General features: G+C 30.5%; 4 protein-coding genes across 9 annotated transcripts in view; 2 read left to right on the top strand and 2 right to left on the bottom strand.

Annotated features, from left to right (window-relative positions):
* The window catches only part of LOC148231899 (tyrosine-protein phosphatase 10D-like), a 52,001-nt gene extending 43,491 nt beyond the window's left edge, over positions 1 to 8,510 (bottom strand). For both annotated transcript variants that reach the window (XR_015810692.1, XM_088192479.1), the window contains exon 1: positions 8,235 to 8,510. Coding sequence is in view for 1 of the 2 variants with exons in the window: in XM_088192479.1 (XP_088048605.1) it covers positions 8,235 to 8,276 (42 nt within the window). In the remaining variant the exon portion in view is untranslated. The remainder of the gene's footprint in view (positions 1 to 8,234) is intronic.
* A 1,804-nt stretch (positions 8,511 to 10,314) lies between these two features.
* Tcs4 (Threonyl-carbamoyl synthesis 4) lies at positions 10,315 to 19,987 on the top strand. Of its 2 annotated transcripts, XM_088192933.1 has the most exons (3): positions 10,333 to 10,411; positions 13,450 to 13,516; positions 18,622 to 19,987. In XM_088192933.1, the coding sequence occupies exon 3, from the start codon at positions 18,664 to 18,666 to the stop codon at positions 19,930 to 19,932; it is 1,269 nt and encodes a 422-aa protein (XP_088049059.1). In that variant the 5' UTR covers positions 10,333 to 10,411; positions 13,450 to 13,516; positions 18,622 to 18,663; the 3' UTR covers positions 19,933 to 19,987. The 2 variants fall into 2 exon arrangements, with proteins under 2 accessions (XP_088049060.1, XP_088049059.1); XM_088192934.1 differs by lacking the exon at positions 13,450 to 13,516 and having other exon boundaries at positions 10,315 to 10,411.
* The window catches only part of Nadsyn (NAD synthetase), a 43,237-nt gene continuing 25,950 nt past the window's right edge, over positions 10,337 to 27,623 (top strand). Inside the window, exons 1-2 of one of the 4 annotated variants that reach the window (XM_088192929.1) lie at positions 10,337 to 10,411; positions 13,450 to 13,516. The gene's annotated coding sequence lies outside the window, so the exon portion shown is untranslated. Of the gene's footprint in view, positions 10,428 to 13,449; positions 13,517 to 23,231; positions 23,368 to 27,623 lie in introns of those variants that run through there. The other 3 variants (XM_088192930.1, XM_088192932.1, XM_088192931.1) reach the window with 3 other exon arrangements.
* Positions 12,533 to 26,063, bottom strand: Nna1 (Nna1 carboxypeptidase). Its single transcript, XM_088193741.1, has 17 exons — positions 25,913 to 26,063; positions 23,212 to 23,387; positions 18,420 to 18,572; positions 18,053 to 18,285; positions 17,407 to 17,553; positions 17,091 to 17,343; positions 16,866 to 17,030; positions 16,691 to 16,806; positions 16,461 to 16,620; positions 14,352 to 14,671; positions 14,151 to 14,283; positions 14,019 to 14,090; positions 13,774 to 13,959; positions 13,571 to 13,704; positions 13,310 to 13,495; positions 13,050 to 13,247; positions 12,533 to 12,985 (listed from the first exon to the last, which is right to left on the bottom strand). The coding sequence occupies exons 1-17, from the start codon at positions 26,061 to 26,063 to the stop codon at positions 12,658 to 12,660; spliced, it is 3,111 nt and encodes a 1,036-aa protein (XP_088049867.1). The 3' UTR covers positions 12,533 to 12,657.

The raw sequence follows: 27,623 nt of genomic DNA, 5'->3' as shown, positions 1-27,623 counted from the left end.
ATATTTAGTGATGCATCCTGGTGCATCCTAGTTCATGTGAAATGATCCTAACCCGCAGATGTCATCAAAAATGCTGCGTGTGAATCTCACGCTCGTGCGTCAAACCAAGATCGAAAATGTGCGTTGCACACCATGCAACAAGTAAGACGTAGACTTGGCATCATGACTCTCATGTTCTATATCCGGTTGAACGGGAAATCGTCAGCCGTAGAAGTCGTCTTATTGATGCGTGCCTCGGGTTCAAAACTCGATATCACAATGAATCTATTTCCAGTGGTAGTACTACTAGAATCCTGATTGTGTCGAGGATTCCAGACGCGACGATGGTGCTAATTTGGGATTATATTTAATGCGTCCGGTGGTGATCACCTGCGGATGCCATATTTATGAATCGGTTGTGTCTAACGATAAATTTGAGATTTTAGTAGCGCACTCAATGCACTTATGCTAGTTAAACGGTCGCGTGTTAGAACAACATAAATTTATTTATACGATAGAGAGTCGAATGATCTCATTCGCGAAAGACCTACATTGAGAATAAGTTATTGAAGAAGAGACTTCTGGAATATATTATTGCCTATTGCTATAAACTTCCGGTTTTATATTATAATAGGAATATAGATAATTTTTAACATGAGCATTAAATAATAAAACTAAAAGCCTCGAGGGTTATGTATGTATTTGTACATACATACCATATAGTACATGCAACAGAGTTAGCGCGTTGTCTAGTTCTTAAACTTTATATATCAGATTAAGTCAACAGTTACTTTATTATACATTGTATTCGTTATTTGTACAACGGGTACAAATATAACAAGAATAAAAAATAACTTAAAGCTCCATGAATGGTCTCTCTTTTTTCTCTCTCTTGTTTCGCTGAGTTAATCGAATTTAGGATATCTATGTAAATTTTATAAATATTAATTTAAGACCATATCTAGCGCAATTCTTCAAATAAATGGTGCGTGAGAGATACAATTTAAATGTGTTTCAAAAAATCAGGTCTCGTTTTGGAAACGCAAAACACTATCGACGTTTATGGTCTCAATAACGAGATACCGTATTGTATTTTAATCATAGTGATGATACGTTTGGAATAGCCAATCGAAGAACTCACACGATCGGTGTGATTGACCGATGTATCAATAAATTTAAAAATTGAGATTGAACAGATACTTTGGTTAGAAATAAACTTGAACAAAGTGTGTTTTAAAATGTAATTTTTCTAAGTATTTTTTTATCCTTTCGTTGAAAACAAATACTTTTCCCGATGTATGTAAAATTACGAATGTGCTTAACATACATAAAAATGTATCTAAATATGTTATAGATGAGGCAGTTTCGATTTTATCAGCAGTGACCAAAGTATTCTATAACATACTTCTTAAGTATGATTCAAACCATATCGAAGTATACTTGATTTATTAACAGCATGATTTTTGTGTATCGAGATCAATAGCAACGAATTTGCATTGTTATTTTTCAATTTTGTAACGAAAAATATCGATAAAAAAATCATATATATGTAATGTCACAGTAACTCCTAACGTGTGATTGTGTTAGTTCAGCGTGCGTGTGTTTTGGATAAAACGTGGAAGCTCTGACGTTCACTGATATAGGCAATCAAGTAAAGGCTTTTGATAAAGTTTATCATGTTTTATTTTTTTTTGAAAATAGATAGGATTAGACTTATAAATTAAATAGTATGATTATAGGAGACATATGCAATAAAGTGTCAAAGATGTTGAGATTTGTCTTGCAAAACACGCATCAAATTAAGAGCTCGAAGGAAATGTGTGCTTTGTATAATCACTATAATCACCTAGTACGCCGCACTCTTCGGCATGATTTTCTGGCCCAAATGCACAAATAATGCAGCCGACTCACTTTTAATACAAAAGGTACAAAAATGTACACGAGGGAATATAAATACTATCCATTTTTATTTCCCACAAAATTCCTGCAAGGTATGCTGGGATATGATTTCCTCAAGTCGCGTCGACGTGTGTACTTATAAAATCACGTCATCAAACTGCTCCTCCCAGCATCACTAACAAGAACATAAGTATTGAGCAACTCTCCAATAAGCAGTTATCTGACTTTTTAACTATATGTCGGATAGTATTGATTTGTTCTCATCCTGGTACTCGCAGTTAGTAAACGCATTGTGTTCCAGCCAATATAGTATATAATTTAACTTAATTGTTCTGTATATATGATATTTATTGTTTTTTTTTTTATAAAGCTATAAGGTTCTGCACGTGTATTTAAATATATAAAAATATATACATAGTTTAAGAAATGTTTGATTCAACATGTAATATATACATTTATAACCATCAAAGTATTAATATTTATTAAAATATATACATATGCATAAACATAGATAATAATTAGAAGGATATATTGACTCACAATAAAAGCATATTTTAAATGATAAATGATAACATTTATCGGAAGTATGGTTACATATATTAAGTTTCAATAATATAAAATCGTTATCATATAATACATAAGATATGTTTGTTTGCTAATACAATAAATTAATATCATATTTATTGAATGTGTCAACAGAAAACGTAAAGAATAATTAAAAAAACGTATCGATTAGTACGCATGCAAAAATGTAACAATGAAAAGAATTTAAATAATATCTTTAATAATACATATAAAATCCTAGACGATTATATATATATATTTTTTATACAATATAACGTCAATAAATACATAATTTCCATTAATTTTTTGCCCATCGTTTTCTTGACATAGTTAGATAAAATTCAGAAGTTCGAAAAGTGGAAAAAATGTTTCTTTGAATAAATTTAAAAAATACATTTTAAATGAATTATCTGCTTCGTAACACAAATCAAGCGCGAAGCAAAAAAACATGGAAAGTTTTTTGATCTGAATAAAAGATGAGCAAGTGTAAAAATTGTTTAGGAATTGGCAATGAGTGGAAAATTTATATAAATTAACTTTTAGAACTACCATCGGTTTATCAAAATATTTACTTTGTGTTAGATGACATTATAAAATTGATGTAGTTACCTTTCCATGCATGTGGAAATCGCAACGCATAAAATAATATAATACTAGCATAACGTAATTAAATATATTACGATATGTTAACCAATGTTTGCACCAGACTATCGTTCTCCAGTTACTCGGCCATCAAATAAACTAACAAGGCGATTTTATCTCTACGCTTTAACGCAACAAAGATTAATTAATCCTCCTTAACTATGGGAACATCTAGTTCTAGGTGTTTGTAAACGAAACTGCAAACCTAAATATGCACGTAACTTAAAGCAATTGAATCAAATTAATGTTGAAAAAATTACAATAAATACATTTAATTGATATAAAGGTCATAATCATTTCATGTTAACAATTATGTGTCAACAATGAAGCATATGTGGGCTTCGTATTGATTATGCATATCCAAATATATTTAATTTATTTACCTATAAATATATACACATGTGACGTCTTGAATCATATATAATATTATCAGTCATTACATTTTTGAATGAAATAATACTTGTTAATTTTACCTATTAGAGATTCCAACTATTCGTTATCATTGAATATTCGATAATATATGAATAATTTCTGAAGTAAGAAAAGAATATTTAAAATTCGAATTTGTCGTATACCAACGCTGACGCAACTGACGGCCCGCGAACTTATTTTTGCGGCCCATGAACGAATTCATTTTTTTTAACGAAATTAAAAAAAATTGAGCTAAAAAAGGTTACCATGGACATCTTTGTTAGTTTAGCAGTCACGGGGTAAAAGAGGGGTTGGAACCTCTAGTGTAGGGCTTCCAAAAAGCGTCCGATAAAAAAACCGTTGATTTTTTACATCTCCGATACTGAGCAGTGACATTGAAAAGCAATACATAGTTTGATACATTTTAACTGGCATGAAAAATCATATTGTCAAGTTGGGTTTGGTTAATTCGTTTACGTTAGGTTCGGGTTTGATCAGCAAATGGACGTATCGTAACAGTTACATTGAATAAGTATTTGTATTGATGTTATATATATATATTTTCAATAGTATATTATATAATTTAAGTTCCAGTTAAAATGTATCAAACAAATATTTATTTCAAAGGTCAATATAAGTGACACTAAAATTATTTACTGCACTCGGAACATTTTGGCCTTAACAGTTGATATGTCGCCCTACAATTATTTTTTTAAAGGAAATTTGCTGGTGGCGTACAGGATTTAACAAACGGCGTTCACAACTGTCACTTGAATATTTGGCAGTTACGAGCAGCATATAATTTCACAAGCACCTGTCAGATAAATTATATTTTCATTAGTAAAAATATATATCTACCGATAAAAATGTATTTCGACAAGATTTTACTGAAATGCTAGTGAAAGTATATATTCACTGTAACACATATACTAATTTATGGCTCAATATTTTACAGTTTTTATATATGTGTATACTCATCATTTTAATTACATGTATTTTATTTTAAATCTTTTCTATACAAAAAGAAATGTAAATAATCACGTATATACAGACAAAACATAAGCTTAACTTCCTTTTAAATACATGGATATTGTGAAAATAATATACATGCATATCTAAGATTTTTATTAAATAAATTAAAATATTAATTAGGTTCGTGTAATTATGTGTAACTTTGTAGTACCTATTATTAGATGGTTTTACTTTATTGTATACATAGAATAAACGCATTTAAAATGATGCTATAAAAATTCAGTTTGTGAGGTATCGTAATACTTATTTTTTTATGATGGTGTACGTTTTCCTCTTTGTGCACGTCACTATATTTTATAAACGTAATCACGCAAAAACTACCCAATGGATTTTTTATTAATATTTTAAATTACAAACTCAGCAAAATCCCATCGTGAACGTTATAATACATGCATTGTCAAATTTAACATTGCGGTTTAATGACGTTTCTCCTGTTCATGTTCGAACCGCAGTAAACCATTATTTACGACTCTTTATACTTCCAATAAACCGCATACAAATTATCTATGTTTCTTCGATTAAATAATAATGTAGTAGACATGAGATAGTGGGGAAAACAATTATAACTAGGATTTTATCAAATTTAAATGATTATTAATACGTGATACGTTAGTTTTATTTGCAACGAGAAGCTTCGAGTCTATAATTCGTTAGAATAAATTATACGTGTACCAAAATGCGCATTTTAAGTATGATATAATATAAAAATTACATTTTATAGTACTTACATAATCCTGCGCTAAACGCTCACAATCTCGCGCTTCACGCTCGTAAGCAGGCAAGCATATTAACTGTATTTTATAAGAAATGTCCACTCGCTCAGCGAAATTTAGAGCAATGAATCTCAATATATTTTTTTTATTAAAAATCGTCAATACACAGCATTATTAGTAAAATATCACACATTTTCGCGATACACGGCCAATTGCCCTTTTTTAATAGTAAATTGAACGTTTAAAAGTATACTAAATAAAATAATATTAAATTAAAATAAATTTATAAGTAAAATATAATAAAAAAAATGTCACTGATACTACAGACAGATAAAATAATAACTCAACATTTATATATAATGAAATACCGCAATAAAGATTAGAAAATGATTTTTTAAATACTAAACATAATGTATAAAATATCAATAATGATAATGTGAAATCATTATATTATTATCATTAACATTTTCCTTGTGGAATGAGTTTCACTGGTACAGTTTTCTTCAATATTATAAATCCATTGATATAATTTTATGACTACTGTTAAAATACAATTTGTTTTATTGTAATTTACTTTTATGTTCTAAATCAATCAAAATGTGTATAATGTGTGCATTGTATTCTTTTTGGTAAATACTAAAATTTGGCAAATTTTATCAAAGCTTTCACTTTTTTTGTGCATAGAACCAAATCCGTCAATTCTTTATGTACTATTAACTTTTATAAAAAGTGTTGTACTACGTTTATAAATATCTTATATAAAAAATAACACAATAATTGCTCAATTCAATTCAAATATCTCTTATTTCGTATACGATACAACTTCAGCCCAAATGGAACATATTGTATTATGCCGCGTAACGATAAATTTTGTGTTTTAAATATATTTTGTCGTATAATAAATTTACAATAACCACTTAAGAGTGCTCTTTGTAAGTATTAAAACCACCAAATGAATGAAATATTCACTGCATTTTCCTATTAAAGTCAAATGTATAATTTACGAAAGTAATGTGTTCTACCACATACTGACAATACCTAATGTGATTAAACCACATTATGGCAAAAACATAACATGTTTTTATTTAGTCCTGTAACTGGTATTTAAAAATATTTGAGTCATAAAAATATCACTAGCTATTTATATATAAGTATATATATGTTTTTCAGGTTAGGAAATTGTTGTAATGCCTTTACTTACCATTTAACAGACAACATAGAATTTTTATAGGAAATAAAGACATGTATATTGAATATATACATATGCATATACAAAAAATAATATATTATATTTATAATATCATCTCAACTATAAAACTTTTGATATAGTAAATATATTATAAAATATACAAGTAAATTAAAAAAAAAATATAAATATCTCAAAACTATGTTTGATAGATGTTTATTTTTATAATATTCCTGTTATTTTGCGGAATAGATTTATACTTCCTATACACTATAATACATAAATATACAAAGATATAGTCACGTAAAATGAGCTAATTATATATTATTATTCGTTTTAAAAGGTATGCCTATATTTAAAACACATGTTTGCACATTAGGGTAACATCCCCAAGATAATAATTTAAGATCAACTTCCTTCCTTTTACTTGAGGGTTTAACATCTGCTCTTTCACCATTTGCACAAAAATAAACAACAATATATTTATTGCATATACAAATATAAACTGTTTATTGCTTTGTCAATAATTTACTTATCTCACACTAAATAATAACCAATTAGATAACAAAACGACAATCAGTCAGAACTATTTTTTTTAATCACGGGGAAAAACATGTTTATTAATTGATATGCATAAAACCCTTAGCAGTTGTCAGATTATTTATTACATTCTCTACTTATGTTTTTGTGACAAAACACCGATTCTTAGACTCCGGTTTCAATCCGATGTATTTTTAGTACAATATAGTTTATAACGATTATTACTCCGTTAAAATAAATCGATTTACAAAAGGGTTTCTAAGCTTCGGCTCACGGGCCAGATGCGGCTCGTGGCTTTTTTACAAATGCCGATATTCATTTTTATCTGAGTTTTAAATCATATAATAAATAAATAACTGAAGAACTAGCGGCATTAAACATTAAATACAAAGAAAACATTTAGAATTCAAGATGATATTAACTGTTTTGAATTTAAATATCATTGTATTATTTTACTTAGAATGTGGCATCTAAATTAATAGGATGTTATGACTATAGAAAAAAAAAATAGGAAAACGTTTGTTTCAAATGTCGTGTAGTATAAGTAGAAAATCAAACTATTCATTGAAGACTACTACCAAATAAATGGTAACAACCAGATATTAGGTTGAATGGAATAAAAATTCGCTTTGAGGGAGCATACTAATAATTAAGGTAGTCCGAAAGCTAAATTTAATTGTCACTATCCGAATGCAGTTTTTGAGTAAAATTTCCAAAAACGTATCGAACAAACGTTTAAAAATTTCAATAAGACCTGATCTAATTTACAATATTAATTTTACTTAGGCGTATTAAAACTAATTGCGTAAGAGCCAGCACGTTGGCAGTGTTTCTTATACTTCGTTTGTGTAAAATATTACATTTCCATATGTTTATTTTCCGTAAATAGAGTTTAAGTTTTCTAAATAATAATACTTACTTATCAACTTATCTTGCAAGCTATTAATTTTAATATGAATTATAAACGGGTTACTTTTAAATGCGTCACATAATAAATAACACGTGTTTAGTGCAAAACAATAATAACTAAGGGTTAATTTGTTATTTGCTTTTAAATCAGCAATCTACTTTCAAATAAACCACGTGTTAGGGTTGAATAAACAATACTAAATTATATAAAATTGCGAGCCATGAATCAGACTCAATAGTTACTTTCACTCTTATAATAAACATATATAAAGTGTGTATCGTTAGTTTTTTATGTTTTAAACGTACGATAATATCCAGTTGCTTATATTCGCGTGATTTAAAGAGTTTCGAATGTATACCTTGAGAACGGCAAGGAAGACAAGCAGCAGAAGGGCCGCCATCTCACCTGGCCTCACCTGGACGCGAACATTTCAACTATGCACTAAAAACACATAACATTGCGACACACAACCGAAACACGGTTCACTAGACACATGCGTTGATGGAGCGTTGAATTCCGAGAGGGTTAGGCGCAGTTTCGACGAGGTTGTGTTGTTTTGGAAGGAAACAAGGAGATTCGAAAAGTTAGCGCACGAGCGACGACGACTGACCGTATCAAACGCCCGTGCCAAACTGAGGTAAACTTTCGATACCGGCGCTGGTGCATAGCAGTGTGGCCATTCGAAAAAATTATACGCTACAGGTGTCTTTAAAAAATATCAATTTTTAAATATTAAATCTTTATTAAAATACTACTGCAGCGGCTTAATCTGTGTCTAATTGACACTCGTCACCACCCGCTCGCTGAAATGTAATTTTTCAATTTCTACAAAGGGCAACACAATTAATAAAAAAAATATTTAAGATAAAAATATTATGTGAAAAAATAAATAAATTGCGTTACAATTTTACACCTCTTCTATATGTAAAAATAATAATTTTAATTTGAATAAATTTACAGCCCTCAAGGTTTATCGACTTTTGTAGATATATGTGCAGTATAAGCTATATTTATAAATAGTGCAGTAAATATAAATAATCAAGATTATTTATATGAATGTAAATTTGTAATCTTTCATTATGATAAAATACCGTGCCACTTTCCTAAAATCAGTATTTAATAGTTTATAGGCTGTGCTATCAAGGTTCTGTCGTGGTAAATAGTCATTTTAATAAAGATATTGTTTAATCATGGTTTAGAGTTGTAATATCTAATGATCTGTGCATTTCGTGGAAAAAGGGTTGAAGTAGTGGTAAAATCATGTACATATTGCACAATTTGTTCTATGGTAATTATTAAAATTAACATAGATTATTTTTTATATGCTTAAATCCTAGGTACTTTATTATTGTACCATCTGACATGATTTTTATTCTTATATTTTTAATTTTCACAAATAATTTATTCGCAAAGGATACGAAGTCCAAAATTTACTATCCTAAAATAATTCACTAAAAAACGACTTTGGCGTTTTGGTAACATTGTAATTGTTTGGTGGGAAAACCGGGCCCGACTAAGTTGTTCCTACCCCCACATATGTATTATCAACACATTACATTTAAAACATGAGTAAAGTTGTATTAGTGTATGATACATTCAAATATCATACACCAATACTACTTTACCATAAATGATCATTCGCACAAAAATATAAAAAATATAGATATTCAAATTTACTACAATTATTTTTAAATTTATAGTAAACAAAATAACTACGAAGTAGTTGTTTATTAAATTTAAATTATTTATTAAATTTACGCATTTAAATCTAAAAAATAATAAAAACTGCAGCAAAAACAACTGCATGGTAAACACAGAACTAAGAATATTATAACTGCTAACCAAAGCGTGCATAGAAGAGCGACGAGTTGCAGAGAGTAAAATATGTGGTTACCATATATTTTGCAATTATAACATAATTATGCCGTTTTTAGGACCCCGGTACAATTGAGATGTTATCGTAAATAATTTTAAAGTAAATTCAAGATAAAAAAGTAATTGAATTATAGCATTTATAAGCTAAAATAAATAAAGGTTATTTTCAAATATCACTCGCTAGCTCTACAAATTAATTTTGAGTGTTCTCTGATCGTTTGGACGCTGTTGCATATACCCCCACTAAGTCATTTTAGTTTTTTTTTAGCGACATTTTTTGTAAATTTTTAAAGGAAATGTTACGCCTTTATTTTGATCTGTGGCTCCTAAACCTGTGACATAATTTATGAAAGGTACTTACTTCAATATCGCAATTAATAATGTTGTAATAAAACATTACTTTTTGTATTAATTATTATAGCAGTAATTTTTCCAATAGGGATTTTTGTTTTTATATAAGACATTTTCTATTCATTAAGTATTACAAAAACATATTTTTTATTCTTTTATATTAAACAAATAATTATTATGTTTTACTATTACCGATGTAGATGGTCGTATAAAATAGTTTTATGGCCAACGAACACATTAAATGTTAGTCAAGGTTATGTTGTCGAGTTTGACATAGTTTGGGACTCCACATATCACCTGATTTCTCGGGTTTGTTACGTATATTGTAATTTTATTTATAGTTTTTCTTAGTAAATAAAACATTTGCAATATTCATACTGTGTATACAACTCATATTTTAACCATTTTTTTTATATATATATACATACATTCAATATATCAAAATCTGGTTAAAATCTTACACAAATCAATAAATACTTATGTGAAACTATTATGCAACATATTTATATCGTTCTATTTTCATTTAGATGCTCTTAAATCACATTTTAGCACAGGATACTTACATTATTAAATATGTGAATGGTGAAGGTGCAATGTTCTAATTTTTAATAAATGACCCAATATACCAGTATTTTTTTAGATTTCTAGAACGTTTTAAGAGGCGATTAGATTAAAAAGGTTAGAAAGAGGTACCAGTATAGTGTCAGCAAGTTATCTCAATATATCTGTGGTGGGCTTGAATTCGAAATGCATAAAATTTTGAAATTACTCAATAAATTCTAAAACTTTGTTCTAATTCACTGGTAAATTTTTGAACTGTATAACATATTTTAAAACAGAAAAGCAAGAAAGTATCCACAAAAATTCTTATATCGAAAGTATGCAATTTAAGAGAATAAATATAATTAGGATTATGGCATAAAGATATTGAAATCGAAGGATTATGTGAGGAATGAAATTTCCTCAAAACGAAAAAAAATATACTGTAAAATCAAAATTCTCTTTTCACAAACCAATTCTGGAAAAATAATTGTAATCAGATTTTTATTCATGCACACATTTTGTGAAAATAGCATGCTTTTTAGCAGGGACGTCATTTCAGCTTTTTCCAAGGTGGGCAAAAGTTGGCCAGTCAGGTCATTTTTTTAATATTTCAGTTTCATTAGGATTCATAGTATTTTATTAAATGACATTTTTTCTAGCCAAATTCAAGGTTCTCTCTGTTAAGAATCCACAAAAGCAATAAAATCGTATCTTCGCTGTTGCAGTAAAAACACTTGGTTATGTAGCATTAATATTAAGACTTTTTATAACAATTTTACCACTTACAATAAGCGAGAATCGAATGAAGCATATCTAAACCAAATTTTGACCAATAGGAGAGCGCAAAAACAATTATCCCTTTTTAGAAGTCAAAAATCCATGTGCCATAAGCAATAAAATCGTGCCGGGGCTGTCACAGTGGGAATGCACCGTGATGGCGCCGACACGAGCTTATTGATTTTGGCGTAAATTTTTGATTTCTGAGAAGTGATAATTATTTTTGCACCCTCATATTGACCAAAATCTGGTTTCCATTTATTTTGACCAACACTTATATCAGAAGTTCGTAGTAATATCAGTAAGGATAGCTGTCATATTTTAAAAACATAGTGTAATATCGAAGTGCAGACAAACTATAGAGCAATAACTATAAAGCAAACTGTCTGTACTTCTTCTTCCGTTTATTTTCCCCTGAGAGAAGAGTTGGCTTGGATTGTATTTTGGACTAATGAAAGTTTTAAAACTATAATTAATCTTAGAATTTCCTTTAGGTTAGGTTTGGGTTTGTACAGCAAATGCATGTTTCGCAACTGTCAGTTTTATAGACATTTTAGAGCAATCGGTTAAATTATATTTTCGGTTAAATTATATTTTCGCTAGTTATAATATATATTTACCAGTGGAAATGTATTTGGACTTCACTAGTGAAAATATAACTTAATTGAAAAATACATATTCATTGTAACATTTATACATCGCATGTTAATAAATAACGCTGAGTATGTAAATGTATATATTACTACGTATGGAAAAGTTAAAATCATATAATTTTACTAGCACTTGCCAGATAAATTATATTTTCACTGGTAAATATAAATATAAATATATTCCGATATGACATCTGGGGTATTTTTTTTCATTATTTCAATGTCATTAACATTCATAGTATTTCATTAAATGACATGTATTTATCTGGCCAAATTCAAGAGGAGGCATATGTCACCTGCCCTCACCCTAAATGACGTCCTTGCTTTTTCAGAACCACTTACGCACTATTACTTGAATAAATTAATCATAGTATATTATAATTCACTCAAACCTTTGATTTTGTAGCATAACACCTTCAACAACTATTATCTTCAATTGTTAAAAATTAAACTAAAGATTGATTGAAAATATGAATAATTTATTACATTTGAAATATACACATTACAGCTTTACTTTTCCATATTAGATCGCTACTATGATACAAATACAATTTTTGTGGTACACATATTGCCTAATATCTCCGCTTAGTCTTTATCTATAGTTTTATCTTTGTTTACAGTTTTCCTTTTGGTCGTTTTCTTCTTTTTCTTCTTCTTGGACTGCTTATCTGCAAATTCTTGCGAATCGGGTGTGTCTGATTGATCGGAGAATGCGTCGTTTCTGGTCAACTGCTTAGCTCTCGCCTTTCTACTTTGTACAGCGGTGGCTACTAAAGCTCCTTTTTTAAATTTGTTACGTGCCGCAGTAGTCGATTGGGCATCGTTTGTGAAGTTAATCGTAGTGTACTCAGTCTTCATTGTGCGCACTATATTATAGCCAGTGGATGCACTTTCAGTTTTGTTTGATTTCAGTCTAAAATTAAATATAATAATTTAACAAAAATTAGCTTGATTCAAAATTAATATATGACACGTACCTTGTTTTCTTCTTCCACGTCTTTGAAACGCTATTCTGACTAGTTTGACTATCGCAGTGTATGTAACCGTTGACCATATCGGTCAATTTGATTTTCATCTTAGTCTTTGGCTTTGTCTTCTTGCTTTTAACATCATCCTTTTTGCTATCTTTTTCGCTAAAACTAGTCTCTATTGCTTCTAATTTCTTTGAACACGATCTGCAAATGAAAGTTTCATATTATTTATGAATTTAAACGATCGTTTTAAACAGTGCGCTCACTTTAATAATGATTCACTATCCATATAGCTGTTCATTGCTAAATTTGATATACCCCATGAGAGCGGAAGGTATGAGTTTGGCTGATCGGTTTGAACTCCAGTCCAAATATTGCTTCTAAGAGTTGTTAATTTTACTTGCAGCTCTGATGTTTGCATCCCTCTCGACAGACGTGCATCGGAAAGACTCCTTTTTGTAGCAGAGGACATTGTAAGTATATTTTATATTTGGGATATTAATAGTTTATGTATAAAAAAGAAATACTTTGCTTGTGAGAAACTCTTGTATTGATTCAAAGTCTTTCTCTGAGATGTCTCTTGGTACACAGACACACTTCTGGATCTCATTAGGGTCGCTGAGTATTTCTCTCTGTCTGATTGTTCCGGTGATTCAATATTCTTAATAAATAATAATTATTTATGTATTTTATATGGTGGTCGATAAATTCATTCTTCAAAGTTACTTACTTGTGCGGGAATGATTTTAAGCTCAGGTGGCATTCTTTTACGTCTCCTCGGCTTATTGTTAGTTGTCGCTTTCAACTGTTTATTTAGTCTTCTAACTGGACTAGAATCATCGCCAGTTTCATAATCTGTAGTTCCTTCTATATCACTGCCAGCATCCGTTGTTAGATCTATGGTCGTTCTATATAACTGCAACATTAAAAATAGATTAATTAACTTATAAACAATTTATAAGCACTGAATCGTACCGGTAGTGTTTGTCTTGTTATTCGACTGCTAGTTTTTAACTTATCTTGCTTCGGCTTACTCTTTCTATTGCTCTAAAAAAGAATAATGCTTTAATGCAATTCTTTTTTTTTAATATTAAAATATCATTTTACCAATTTAGATTGTAAATTATTGTAATCAGACATTACAGGCGATGAGGGTGGTGCAGGAAAATCCATTGGAGGAATTGCTACTCTTTTGTTCATTTCGCCTTCGGAACTGCTGCTCGATGTATCGCCTTCATCGCTGAGGATAAAGTCATAACTTAATCATTGTTTTTATTATTGATTTCTTGTTAAAGTATGAATATTTACGTAGAATAGTCAGATAGCTTGATGTTGGTCGGTTCATCAGCACTGGAACCTTCCTTCAGAAGTCGATCTATGATCTTGTTTCGAAGGCGTTCTTTATGAGGATTTTCATCGCAAAAGTCTAATAACGTCTCGCAAAACGCTCTACCTAGACCTTCGAAATCTTGAGTCGAAAAGTGTGTCGCACATCTGCCTCCGAGTTCAGAACCACCAAAGGACGCCTCCATCGTGTAACTGTTTGCCACTCCCATCATCCATACGACTACGCGTCCGGTGCCTTCTTTACTGCGTTGTATTTTAAACTTGCAGCTTTCAAAGCAAAACTGAAAAATTATACAATCGTTATTTGTATAAAAAATAATGAACAATAAACCAGTGGTAGTTTCGGTGATTAATACCCGAAAAACCAGAGTTTGAGTTATTCCGAGTTATTCCTTAATTTTCCTAATCTCACGGGTCAATATTGTGGTGATTAATTCAAATTGAGCTAAGTTGTACATCTTAAGTATATAAAAATATTTTATAATGAGTTACTTCACCTCATAGAAAATATCATATATGTATGATAAACAAAGACGCAAAATATCACAAATGCAGGAATGTCATTTTAGCTTTTTCCAGGGGGGGGGGGGGCAAAAGTTGGCCAGTCAGTAGTCGTTATTTTTAATATTTCAATTCAAAATTCCTAGTACAGTAGACCCCCCCGGTAAATTGAGGACGTGCTATTTGGGTGACTGTTACTTTATGTGTAAGCAAGCTAAAGGGAAGATATCTCGCCAAACACACCTGATTCGTATGTACGTATTGCAAAAAATGTATGAGTATTTTCTAGTCTCAACTATACGCACCCAAATAGCAGTTTCTCGATTTACCGTGCTATTGGGGGGTTTACTGTATTTCATTAAACGACATGCATTTTCTGGCCAAATTCAAGGGGCTCCCTGCTTAGAATCCACGTCAAAAGTAATAAAATCGTGCTGTCTGTGGAAATGCTCGGTTATGTAGCTTTCATACTAATACTTTTAATAATAAGCATAGCTAAACCGAATTTTGACCAATAAGAAAGCGCAATAAAACAATTATCACTTCTCAGAAGTCAACACTGCGACGGCGCCAACATGATTTTATTGCTTTTGATGTGGATTTTTGACTTCTGAGAAGTGATAATTGTTTTAATTCAAAATTCGGTTTAAATTCACATTGACCAATGTTCTCATATTCAGGGCCAGTCTTGGTGGAAGGCGAACACGTGCAAGGCACGTGGGCAGCCGATTCAACTAAATCTCAATTTCCAATATATGACACCAATGTGAAAAAAATAATAAAATAATACTTAGAAAATTAACAATTTAATCTTATTCATGATTAATTATAATTTGAAAGAAAAATACAATAGAATAGTCATAAAGTTACTCTCAAGTTTCCCTAATCGGTATTTTGTTAACTAAATTTATATTTTTTTTAATGCAATTAGTACTAAAACCTCATGCTTTTGAAGATATCTAAATCGTCATATTTCCGTTTCTTAGAAATTGACGCCTTATTTGCCACACACATTTTATTGTATGGTTTCGTATAAGTATGCTTTGAAATTTTTATTTGATTTTTTTCAAAAGTTGGCAAAAGTTGTCCAGTCGGTCGTTTTTTTAATATTTTGATTTCATTAAATTACATGCATTTTTCTGGCCATATTCAAGGGGGGCAAATGCTCCACCTGCCCCCCTCCCCCCAAATGACGTCCCTGTATGACGCTCCTGAAATGAATGTTCAGGAAAGCAAAGCATGCATGTCACTTCAGTGAGTTTGTGAACGGAGTAGAATGTTCTGAGTTTTGTTACAGCCTCAATGCAACTAGCATATCTCTTGATCGACTATTAAATCTATCGATGCAAATGATTATGTTCATTGTAGATTAACAATGCAAAAATAATTCATTATATTCTGTAAAAAAATTCACCGCAGATCAAAATATTCTATATGCAAATGACACAGGAAAATTAATATTTCTGTTGGAATTTTTTATATGGACAAGGCGGTAGTTATTTTTAGTAAAACTATTCACAGTAATCACAAAACCAAAGTTGTTTTTGGTAATAATTTTTCTTGTCTTACCTTATCCGCACAATTTTTATGAAGCATCAACGGAAACACTTGCTCGTGAAGCCGCTTGTCCATTCCTCTTCGGTTCTCACAACCGTATATGAACACGTTGTGTTTTCTTGAATGAGCGTGCAAATCACAATACATCACCACTCCACATTCTTCGATCAGTCTAAAAAAATACTCAATCTATTAAAAATTATATTAAAGAATTAATTATTTCAAATAGATATATAAAATACCTTCTAATCATCAATTTAGTGTGCCAAACCGGTGGATACGTCTCTCTTATTACTGTCCTGTATTGTCTATTTAAATCTTTTCCAGTCAAAGAGCATCTATTATTACCGACAATTACCTACAAAAAACAATTGTTTATAATAATCATTAAGTAAATAAAGAAATAATAATTCTTACCCCATCCGGATTAAGCATTGGCACTAGTTTGAAGATGAACTTTTCCCTCAATTCTCTAGCTTGATTGGAGTCTCCAGTTAAGAAATCCATGAATCCCTTCATCATCCAAGACGATGGTGTCTCACCTGGATGGACCCTAGCCGTGATCACAACCGCTTTCTTTTTCTGAAAGTGATATATATATTTAAAGCTGGTGTAATATATTATCTCATAATATAAGCATACCTTCGGTTCATTTTCATTTGGTGGAGCTGTTATCGTCAAATAATATACATTGTTACCGGCCAATGTTCGACACAATAACCGCAGCTTTGTAAAAGTCGATTTAACCGGATGATTTTGTAGCTTACATAAATAATCTTGCAGATCAGAGTAAGTGTATGGATAGCAATGTGCCAAATATACGACATCTCTATCGTGCGAAAACTCTATATTGAACGATAACGTAAAACTTGGAAATTGTTCATCTTCTTCGCAACTAAAAATATGTTCATTGTCTTATAAAATTGATAAATAATTAAAAATATATATGACAACTCACGTAGGATCGTTTTTATAATACGATATGTTATCAGCACATCTTCTCCATCCAATCGAATGAAGTTGAGCATCTTTTTCAGAATACATTAACGGTCTCATCCCTTCGTTGTATAAACTTTCGCCCTTAGATAGGTTGACTATAGAAAATCTAATCAAAATTCATTTTATTATAGTTTTTGTATATTATATGCTATAATCGGTATCAAAAAATACAGTGGAACCTCGACTTAAGAGTTTTTTAAGATACGAGCAAATTATTTTTTTTAAATTTGACTCAGTATACAAGTAAAAAAACATATTGCGTAACTTAAAAATAAACTTTATCATTAATAGGTAGTATGTATTTACCATTTCAATTGCCATTAATCCATTTCAATTTTCGCTATTGAAATGGATTTCAATTCATTTCAATGTAAATTGATTTGACATATGAGTAATTTGAGTTACGAGCTTTGTCAAGGAACAAATTAAACCCGTAAGTCAAGATATCACTGTAATTGTAATGTAAACTGTGAGTCACATTTTGTAAATGGTGCAAGAATCACTTTAACAACTTTCACAGATGAATTTTGAAGAGAATCATAATATATAATAGATAATTTTCATATTTTTTGCTTTACTCTCATACTTTATCATAAGGAAATTACCTGTATATTACATGCTTTCGCGTATTGGTAACCCTGAAGTAAAACCATTGCATATGCCGGTTGGTATACAAATCAGTCCTTAAATACAATTCGTAGAATGTGTTCGTTATCTTCACCACCTTCGCCAAGTTTCCCGATTCGAATCTCGATTCAAAGTGCAGTTCATCTTCTCGGTCATTGTTCATACAATTTGTCGTAAAATAACGACTCCCGCCGACGCTCGATCTTGTAAACTGCAATAAAATTATATTTATTTATTTTTATTAAATTAAGAACTAATGATAATCATCATAATAATGTTACTTATAATCAAAGATGAAACGTCTTAAGCTTTCAAGTTCAATTTTACAATTGGATACATACTTACGTAATTAACAGCGCTCATCGGGTAATATTGAAATATGATTGTTCCCGACTCTTCTCCGACCGGCTTCGGTTGAAGTTCGCGTCCGGTAGGAATGTAGTATCCCTCAGGCGTCGGTGCTGAATATTCTATGTGATAAACACGATCCTCTAGGACCTAAGATCGATAACAGATTTGAATTAACGTACGTTTCAATATTTTCCAGATACCCCCATGCCGGATTCAATCTACGCTCGTCAAAATAAACATGTTTCGCACAATTTGCAATAGTTTATATAAAAACAGCTGTAGACTTAGTGGCAGAGGTCCGATACGTTTATTGAGCACGAAAACAAACAGCCCGATCATATTGGGAATCGAAACATCTTGCGATGATACCGGTTGCGCGATCGTCGATGGAAAAGGAAACATTTTAAGCGACGCGATACATTCACAAACCTTAATACATGTCAAACATGGCGGTGTGATACCTCCTATAGCTCAAGATTTGCATCGCATGTACATTGAACCCGTCGTTGATGAGACTATAAACAAATCTGGTATCGGTTGGGATGAAATAGACGCTATAGCTGTAACAGTCAAACCTGGTTTACCGCTAAGTCTAGCTATCGGTCTAAAATATGCTAAACATTTAGCAAAACTATATTCAAAACCTATTATTCCCATTCACCACATGGAAGCTCACGCTCTAACCGCTAGAGCGGAATATAATGTTGAATACCCATTTCTTTGCCTTCTGGTTTCCGGCGGTCACTGTTTATTAACATTAGTGAAAGACGTTAACGATTTTGCTTTACTCGGTGAAAGTGTTGATATGGCTCCTGGAGAATTACTCGACAAATCGGCCAGGAGGTTAAAGCTTCATAACATTAAAGAGTTTTCAAAGATGTCTGGTGGTAGAGCTATCGAAATGGCTGCTAAAAAATCGACCAACATTGAAGCCTATAAATTCACACCGGCTTTGTTTAAACAAAGAAATTGTAATTTTAGTTTTTCGGGGTATAAAAGTCACGTACAAAGATGCATACTTAAAACAGAAGAGAAGCTAGATTTAGTCGGTGATGATATTATTCCTGATGTGTTCGATATGTGCGCTTCCCTTCAGCTTCATATAACACGTCACATCTGCCATAGAACTATGCGTGCCATGGATTATGTCATTCAAAAAGAACTCGTACCGCTCGATAAAAAAACGCTCGTAGTTTCTGGAGGAGTCGCTTGTAATAATTTTATATATAGTGCTCTTAAAATTATATGCGATAAGGCAGGTTTTGATATTAAACGACCAACTCCAAAATTGTGCACCGATAACGGTGTGATGATAGCCTGGAATGGTATTGAAAAATGGCGAACGAATATTGATATTTTTAATGAATTCGAGACTTTAAAAGTCAAGTGGAAGTGTCCTTTGGGTGTTAGTATGATCGATGATGTAGTGAATGCTAATATTATTTGTAAAATGATCTCGTTAGAAGAACTATATAGTTTACAAGCTAAATCTCAAGTAGATCAATAACTTTTGTATGTAATATTGTAAATATTATATGTAAAAATAAATGTTTATTAGAAAATGTTGATTTTTTAATTCATATAACATTAAAAATAATATTATCTTTTCTTAAAATATTCTTTAAATTTTTTTACCATTTTTATATTAAAATAAATATATGAATGGTATGTTGTTAAATATATAAAAAGTACTAAGGTTAAAAACTAATTATAATAATAAGTATCAAACTCCTTTAAAAACCAAAAGTTATTCATGTTTATTATTATATTATATATAAAATATAATTTATTCATATTAAATAATTCAATTAAAAATGTATCGAATATTGTTGGATTTTATTAAAACCGTTCAATTTGAAATGTGATAATAATATTGTTTAAATCGATAATATCGAATCGTATAGATTTATTATCTTAATATTTTTTTATTTTTATATGGTACTTTTATAACTACATACATTTGAGCGTTTCTTATGGTAACTAAAATTATATATTACAATATATAAACATTTTTTTTAATTATTTTTTATTTTTCTAAATAATTTTTTTTTATTGTTTTTACTGACACTGTAAGTATTAAGTTTATTCACACTATTTATATAACTAAATAGTTTTTAAAAAAAAAAAAAATATTTAAAAAAGATTTAAGAATTAGATGAAAAAACTGGTCAAAATTATTTAAATCAATAAAAACATGTCAATTGTTTATTATCACTGGCACAATAAATAACTTTAACTTAGGATTATACAATTCTATGATGTAACTCTAAATACTAATTTAACATATCATATCTATATTAGATACGTATCAAAACAGATTACGCTAAAGACAGTGTTTTTCAAACTTGGTATTTTTAATAATATAATTAAATTGTAGTTTATGGTTGATTAAATTGGATTCGATTTTTTTCAACGAGTTTAATACTTCTATTCTATTAAAAAGAGAATGACATATATTCGCTGTCCCGAATCATACATACTCAGATAAATACAGTAGATATGTATTTTAGAATCCTTTCAATATAATTTTTGGAGCTTTTTTGTAATATGTTTTTTATTATAATAATATTTAGATAACAATTTCTTTCTTGAATGAATAATGTAAATACTTTAAAAAACATAACTTGCTGTGCGTCTTAGTAATGATTAAAAAAAAGTACAAATTAAATAAAAAATATCTCGGTGCTCGGCTTAGAACTTATGTACATTTAAATATTTAAAAAAATAGCTTGGTAAATTATAGATTTATATTATACATTTCAACAGGGTTGTAAAATTTGGTTGGGTTTATGAATTATTTGGATTCACAGGTGCATCATAAAAATGCTGTGCCTAAAAGTGTATTTCTTAAGCCAACCATATGTCGGCCTTACCGCTACACCTGAAGACTAGAGTCTCCAATTCGAGTAATCGAGTACTCGATACTCGAGTATTTTTGTCTATTTTTCAAGTACTTGATAATCGAGTATTTTGAAAATTACTCGATTAATACTCGAAATTAAAAAATTTTGAAATATTTCAGAAACAAAAATAACTTTAACTCGGTCCGGTAAAGGTTAACGTCTTGCTTTTATTTGGCGTTTATGCCCGAAGTCCCGAGCTAGAGCGGTTACTATCAGGTATATTTTTTTCATAGTTCCATAGTTGCATAGTTCCGGTCGTCGGCTATGTTAGTAGGTACGACGGAGAAATTTCTTTTGTGTTTTCTGTTCGACAGTCCCGACTTATCTAATTTATGGCAATGAACAATATGAAATATCAACAAAAAAACTTTAAGGTTTTATGACTATGCAGTTGTAGCGTAAAGTGTTGTAAATTGTTTATACTGATCCCTCAGCTTAAAATATAAATCAAAACAATTGTGTGTTTTAAAGACATTTAAAGTAAAGTCAGTTCTTTGCGAACCGTTTAGCTCTAGAGTGAAAGGGATTCACCCAAATACATCTTCGAAGGATATAGATTTAAATTCTTCGCATTAATCTGAAGGTGTATAATATTGTATATTGTTAAGAAAAAAAATCTATTCAAGAAGAATTAAAAAATGCTATTTTGTCAATAGTCGAAGGAAATAAGGGAAAAGCAGAGAAGGGAATGAAAGAAGAGAACATAAAAAGAGAGTTCAAAAAATTTTATATCTATAAAAAGCGAACAGATATAAATTAGAAGCCTTATCCAACGCGTTAATGACAATAAGACCAACATCAACAGCAACGGAAAGTGTTTTTTCCATAACGGGAATAATAAAACCAAAGATTAGCAGTAATATTAAATTCGAGACACTTTTTGCATTATTGTTTTTAAAAAGTATGTTCGTGAAGTTAAAATAATTGTAAAAATTAACATACCAAGTATTTTATTTATTTATTTATATGTGCACGAATTTGAATAATAGCTATTTTGGTACATTTGGTAAATACTCGAAAGTACTCGAGTACTCGAGTATTTTAAAATTTTAATATTCGATACTCGAGTAGTTGATGGTTCGAGTAATTGGAGACTCTACTGAAGACAGACGATAATAGATTGTTTTTAAAAAATATATATCATTTTTAAGTCAATTATTTATTCATAGTCTGAAGAAAATAAATAAAATATCAATGCTGCTATATTTAAACGAATTTTAATTCAGAAAGTAAAGATACAAGGTTGGTAACAATGAATGCGGATTTGTTTTAACTCATTAGCAACATTGCCGTTTCCGCTAAGGTCCGCGTGATATAGATTACCGTGCCTTAGTTTCAGCAACGTCGTGTTTATAGTGTAATTTCCTAATCCCACCGAGTTTAGTTTCTTTCTAGAGAATCTAGCTAAAATTGATTTTTCAATGATGTTATGAACAAGCAATATGTGCAAAATGTTGTTGTGAATTTAAGGTAAGAAGTGACGTTTGTAATTTGATTAAATATCGATTAGAAGGGGATCCGTGTGACTGGTGGCTATCGAAATGCGCGCGTTGGGTGCTAAAAAAGAGCAGTGCGAGGTTTCTATGATGCTAGAATCAATCAACTCATTGTGTCCATTGTGATTATGACATAATAAATAAATAAAGGCTGTTTTAAAGATACCATAAGACAATTACAAAATACCTTTGTATTTACAAAAAAAACACCATCAATATATTTACGGATACCGTAAATCTCTCCTACTGCATTATTAATAATTGATTTGAATCTTTACGGTTTACTTACATGTTAGTAAGATTGTTTATGTCAAATATAGTGATAATTTGTCTTGATAACCCGAGTGATTGTGTAAGTAAATAGTAAAAAAAAACGTAATAATTAACCTGACACTCGGTCGGCCATCGCGCGGCTTGTTGCGGGCAGTCCAGTTCCTTCGGCAGAGCGAACAAGTCTCTCGGCTCTTTCAGTCTGGCTATCGTCTTCAGGGTCTTCGAATCGGTGTTTATCTCTATCTGGTTGCTCTTGATAGCACTCTCCAGGTACGTGCTTATATATGTGCCTGAAAAGACAATAAAATATAGATCGAATCCATTATAGTTCATGACATCCGGCCGATGAGTATTAATGATGTATCATTGGATAGTGGAAATCATCATAATAATGTCAGCATATACATGATATTTTAAGTTAATATATTATGCAATAATGTATGTAACTCTTCGTATTTGGACAGTTCAGTTTTGATTTGAATAGATAAATACAGAAAGAGCTCATATTTGATTTCATACATTTTTCAGAAAGGCGAAAAATTGTTGTTAAACAAATAAAATGATTATAGAGTTGTTATCGACAACAAAACGTCGTGAGTTTAGGTAGCAACATTTTTTATGTAGCTTGTTTATCGCAGAAAAGATCTATCGGTTTTTTATTAAATAAACGGTAGTTTATTTGTAAAGTATTCTAAAATTGTTTTTTCAACAATTGTTTATACAAAATAGTGTTTATAAGTAAAAATTTCACGGTATGCAGCCAATATTATTTAAAAAAAATCTTCTGCAGTTCAAAGGTACACGATCGCAAGTCATATCTTGATGAAATAAATCTGTGATATAAAATATGTTTTTTGGGTTTGCGCATCAATATTTGGAAGGTTCTATAAGTGTCACTGGAAAAAAACATTGGTACAAGATGTTTCCCAATTCGATTATCTAAAAAAATCACAATAAGAAATGAAAAATGTTTATATCACTGTTTTGTAGGATGTATACTAATAGTATACCAATATTTGTATTCATATATGGATACTATATATAAGTATATAATATAACACAAAATACATAAAATGCGATGACAAGATAACTGCGCTGCAAAAAGTTTGCATTTTAAATTAAAATTTAATTACATTTTGTCTTCAATATTTTCATGGAGTCTGAAAGGTTGACGACCTTTCTGAAAGGTTGAAAGGTTGACGACAACGTAGAAAAAACCGCTTTTAATGAAATAATAACAATATTGTTCGCGATGTTCAAAACGCCCATCCAGCACAGCGATTCCTAAACTTTTTTCTGTTTGTTAAACTGAAATATCGTTGGCTTTTCTTAAACCTTGAATAGATTTAAATTTGTATCCAAAAAATATACTTGAAAGAAGATCTTGCTATTACAGCATCTTATGATATTTTTTAATTTGTGAAATACGAGTACTTCCATATATATTGTTTGTCTTTTGACGTAAACTACGTACTGTAAAACAATGGGTTAAGCTGGATTATGCGGGACTAAAATGTTTTGGATTATTACCGTATTTGACGTGAAGACGTTTTTTTGCATATTTATGCATCTTCGTTTTCCACTATGAAGTTGCTAATAAACAAATATAGAAACATACTCAGATGATATAAATTACTGCAATCAAATAGGAGTGAAACAGTAATCATAAATAATTTAAAAAAAATGATACAACTAAACGCCACAATTTCAAATTATTATCTTTTAATAAAAAATCTAGAAGATCTTGCTGCATGGCCAAATAAGTAGTGACATTGTATTAAATTACTTTTATTAAAAAAAAAATATTTTATTAAATTATATTTATTTTGGTGTCACGATAAAATTAGACGTGATAAAATCACACGCGGAAAAGAAATTCAACATTGTTTTGATAGTTGTTAGCACGGCGTCACGCTCAAATACCACCGGTTGTTACTCTCCGCACTAAGTATATAGTTTGCCAGATAATGATTTAAGGACGGAATAGTACGTAATCCGTAACGTATCAGACTAATAACTCTGAGGCTGCGAGTTCGAGCCCTAGCAGCGGCATTTGAAATTTTATTTATAAAAAATGCGCTATTATAAAAAAAAACTGGGCCCAGCTGCAGTGACATATATTAGTTATAAATTATATTTCACATAATAATTATTAATATAGATGTCACCAATTCCCAGAATTTCAGTCTGGTGGTTAATACTTACTTGTAAGTATTCATTATATCTGATTGACTTACTTAGTTGGTACAGATTTACCCCGTTATAACGCATTGGGCAAATGCGTGTTAGGTCGCAACGGAAGATCAAAAAAAAAAATTTCACTGGTCAATTTCAGTGAAATTGTATTTGTTCACTGCACCGATAATAATAAATAAATAAATAATATCATTTTCGAATGTGGCTCATTAGCATATTTATTTTGCGACTTGATTTAAATGGGAATTTGTGAGACTATGCAAGCGACTTATTTAGTAAAAGTGAAGTTGAATACAACTTATTTTGTATATCTGGTCACCTTATTTAAGCCATTGCGAATCATTGATCCAAGTACCTTTTTACGCTGTAGCTTCTTTATTTTTTTATCGGAACTATAATATATGTTATATTTTTATAATGTATACATTAAAAATAAATCTAGATACATATAGGTGTGTTTTTACACTAACATACAATAATTGGTCATCATCGTCGCGGTTAGAACGAGTTTTCTCGTGTGTGCGAGATGATTGCTCACAGTGCCTTCAAGGTCTGCTAGTTAGTTTCCGATGTCAACGCACCGATTTTTTAATGAGATCATCCTCCGTACCTTTATTACATATCGGGAACAGGGCTGCTTGGAGTTCCTTCACGTGACGGTCCGTGGGTATGACTGTGCCCATCACCATGGCTCCCTTATCTATGGAGTCTTCGTGGTGACGGTCGTTCGCCATGGGAACGACGGCCTTCGTTGACGGAAAAGCTCCCATGCGTGCCAAATTTGCGATACGCACTCTATTCACCGATTATTTATAGATCCGGCGGATCGACGACCGTTGCCATATCGTGGATCGATCCAACGGTGTCATTGAAGAGATTCGCAGGATTGATAAGCCATAGCGTTACCAATGGGCTTGTATATATCAGTCGAACAGTTGAAGAAGTTTAAACAAAAATTGCTTATGTTATCTAAATACATAGTTATATAATACAATAAATTCATTATTATATATTAGCATTCATTTGATTTTAATTAATTCATTTATTTTTTCTGTGTTATATAAATGCTCATAAACTGAAACCATTGACGTTACGTATTTCTTTTAGTTTCGATTTATTTTAAGATATTTGGTTTGAGATTTTCATACCATAGTAAGTAAAGATAAAAGGCCAATGACTTAAAGTTAAAATAAGGCTATCCGTCGTCACTGATGAACTCAGTCAAAACAAATTATGATGAAAAATTTCACATGAATTGTTTCATTGTTTCTTGTAGTTTATGCCGAAAAAGTCTTGTGTTTGGCAAGCTCGAGCGCTGACTTATTGGCCGCAACGGTAAGAAAAAGTGACGCAATCGTGATTCTAGGGAAATATACAGCCCGCAGTTGAAAATTCTGATTCAGTACACGCTACACTATTATTAGTAAGTAAGTGTTAGTATACTCTGCGTACCATATATATAATTTTCTTGTGTCGGAACACTCAAGCGTGTTTCACAGTTTAAAATGCTCATCCAGAACGATCTATGTGATACATTGAGCTGTAATTTTGCCATTTATGTATTATATAACGCCAAAAATACTAATTCGTTTGTGTACCACCGCTCGTCGTCGTGCTTCAACAATAAATATTATTTTTAGATATTTTAGTATTATGCATAATAATTTAAATGGAATATGTTTACAATGTTATTTTCTTTATATTGCATTCTTAAGAACTATTGGATTTGAGCAAAATTTATTACAAAACGGTCGTATATTGGTGAAATAAGCTTAGCGTTTCTGTTGGTCACCAGATGAAATCATGAACCGTTCTTAGATCGAATTGTAACAGGTGATAAGAAGTAGGTTGTGTATAATAATGTTACTCGGAAACGAAACAAGATAAGTTTTCTGTACTACAAAAACTTAGAACATTATTTTAATCCCATTATCTTAATGTTGAAACTTTTAATTCTGTGGAGAAATTCAAAACATCCTTAGATGAGTTTCCTGTTTTAAAACCTGAAGAATTATAGAGATGGAACTAATTAACAAGTGAGAAAATGTTATATTTAAATAGTAATAATATAATTGATTAAATAAAGGTTCCTTTTAAAATATTAGTTTTATTACTTTAAAGAAACAACTAGTCTCGCATTAACTCTATGTAATAGATCTCTCAAATCTAAGCCCGCAGCTTCAATAGAAACTTATCCCGAAGAGATTCCAAAAAATCTTTATTTTTAACTATTCGATTATCGAATAGTGAACGATGAAATATTTGAATATATTCATATTTATGAATAATCGAAAAAAAAAGTTTGATACGTACATTATTCTATATTATAA

The sequence above is a fragment of the Plectrocnemia conspersa genome, unplaced genomic scaffold (genome assembly GCF_051122295.1).
Source record: "Plectrocnemia conspersa isolate PC_06_02 unplaced genomic scaffold, ASM5112229v1 ptg000009l, whole genome shotgun sequence".
NCBI lineage: Eukaryota > Metazoa > Arthropoda > Insecta > Trichoptera > Polycentropodidae > Plectrocnemia > Plectrocnemia conspersa.
The sequence above is the reverse complement of the archived record's forward strand: the minus strand, read 5'-3'. Positions and strand labels throughout refer to the sequence as shown.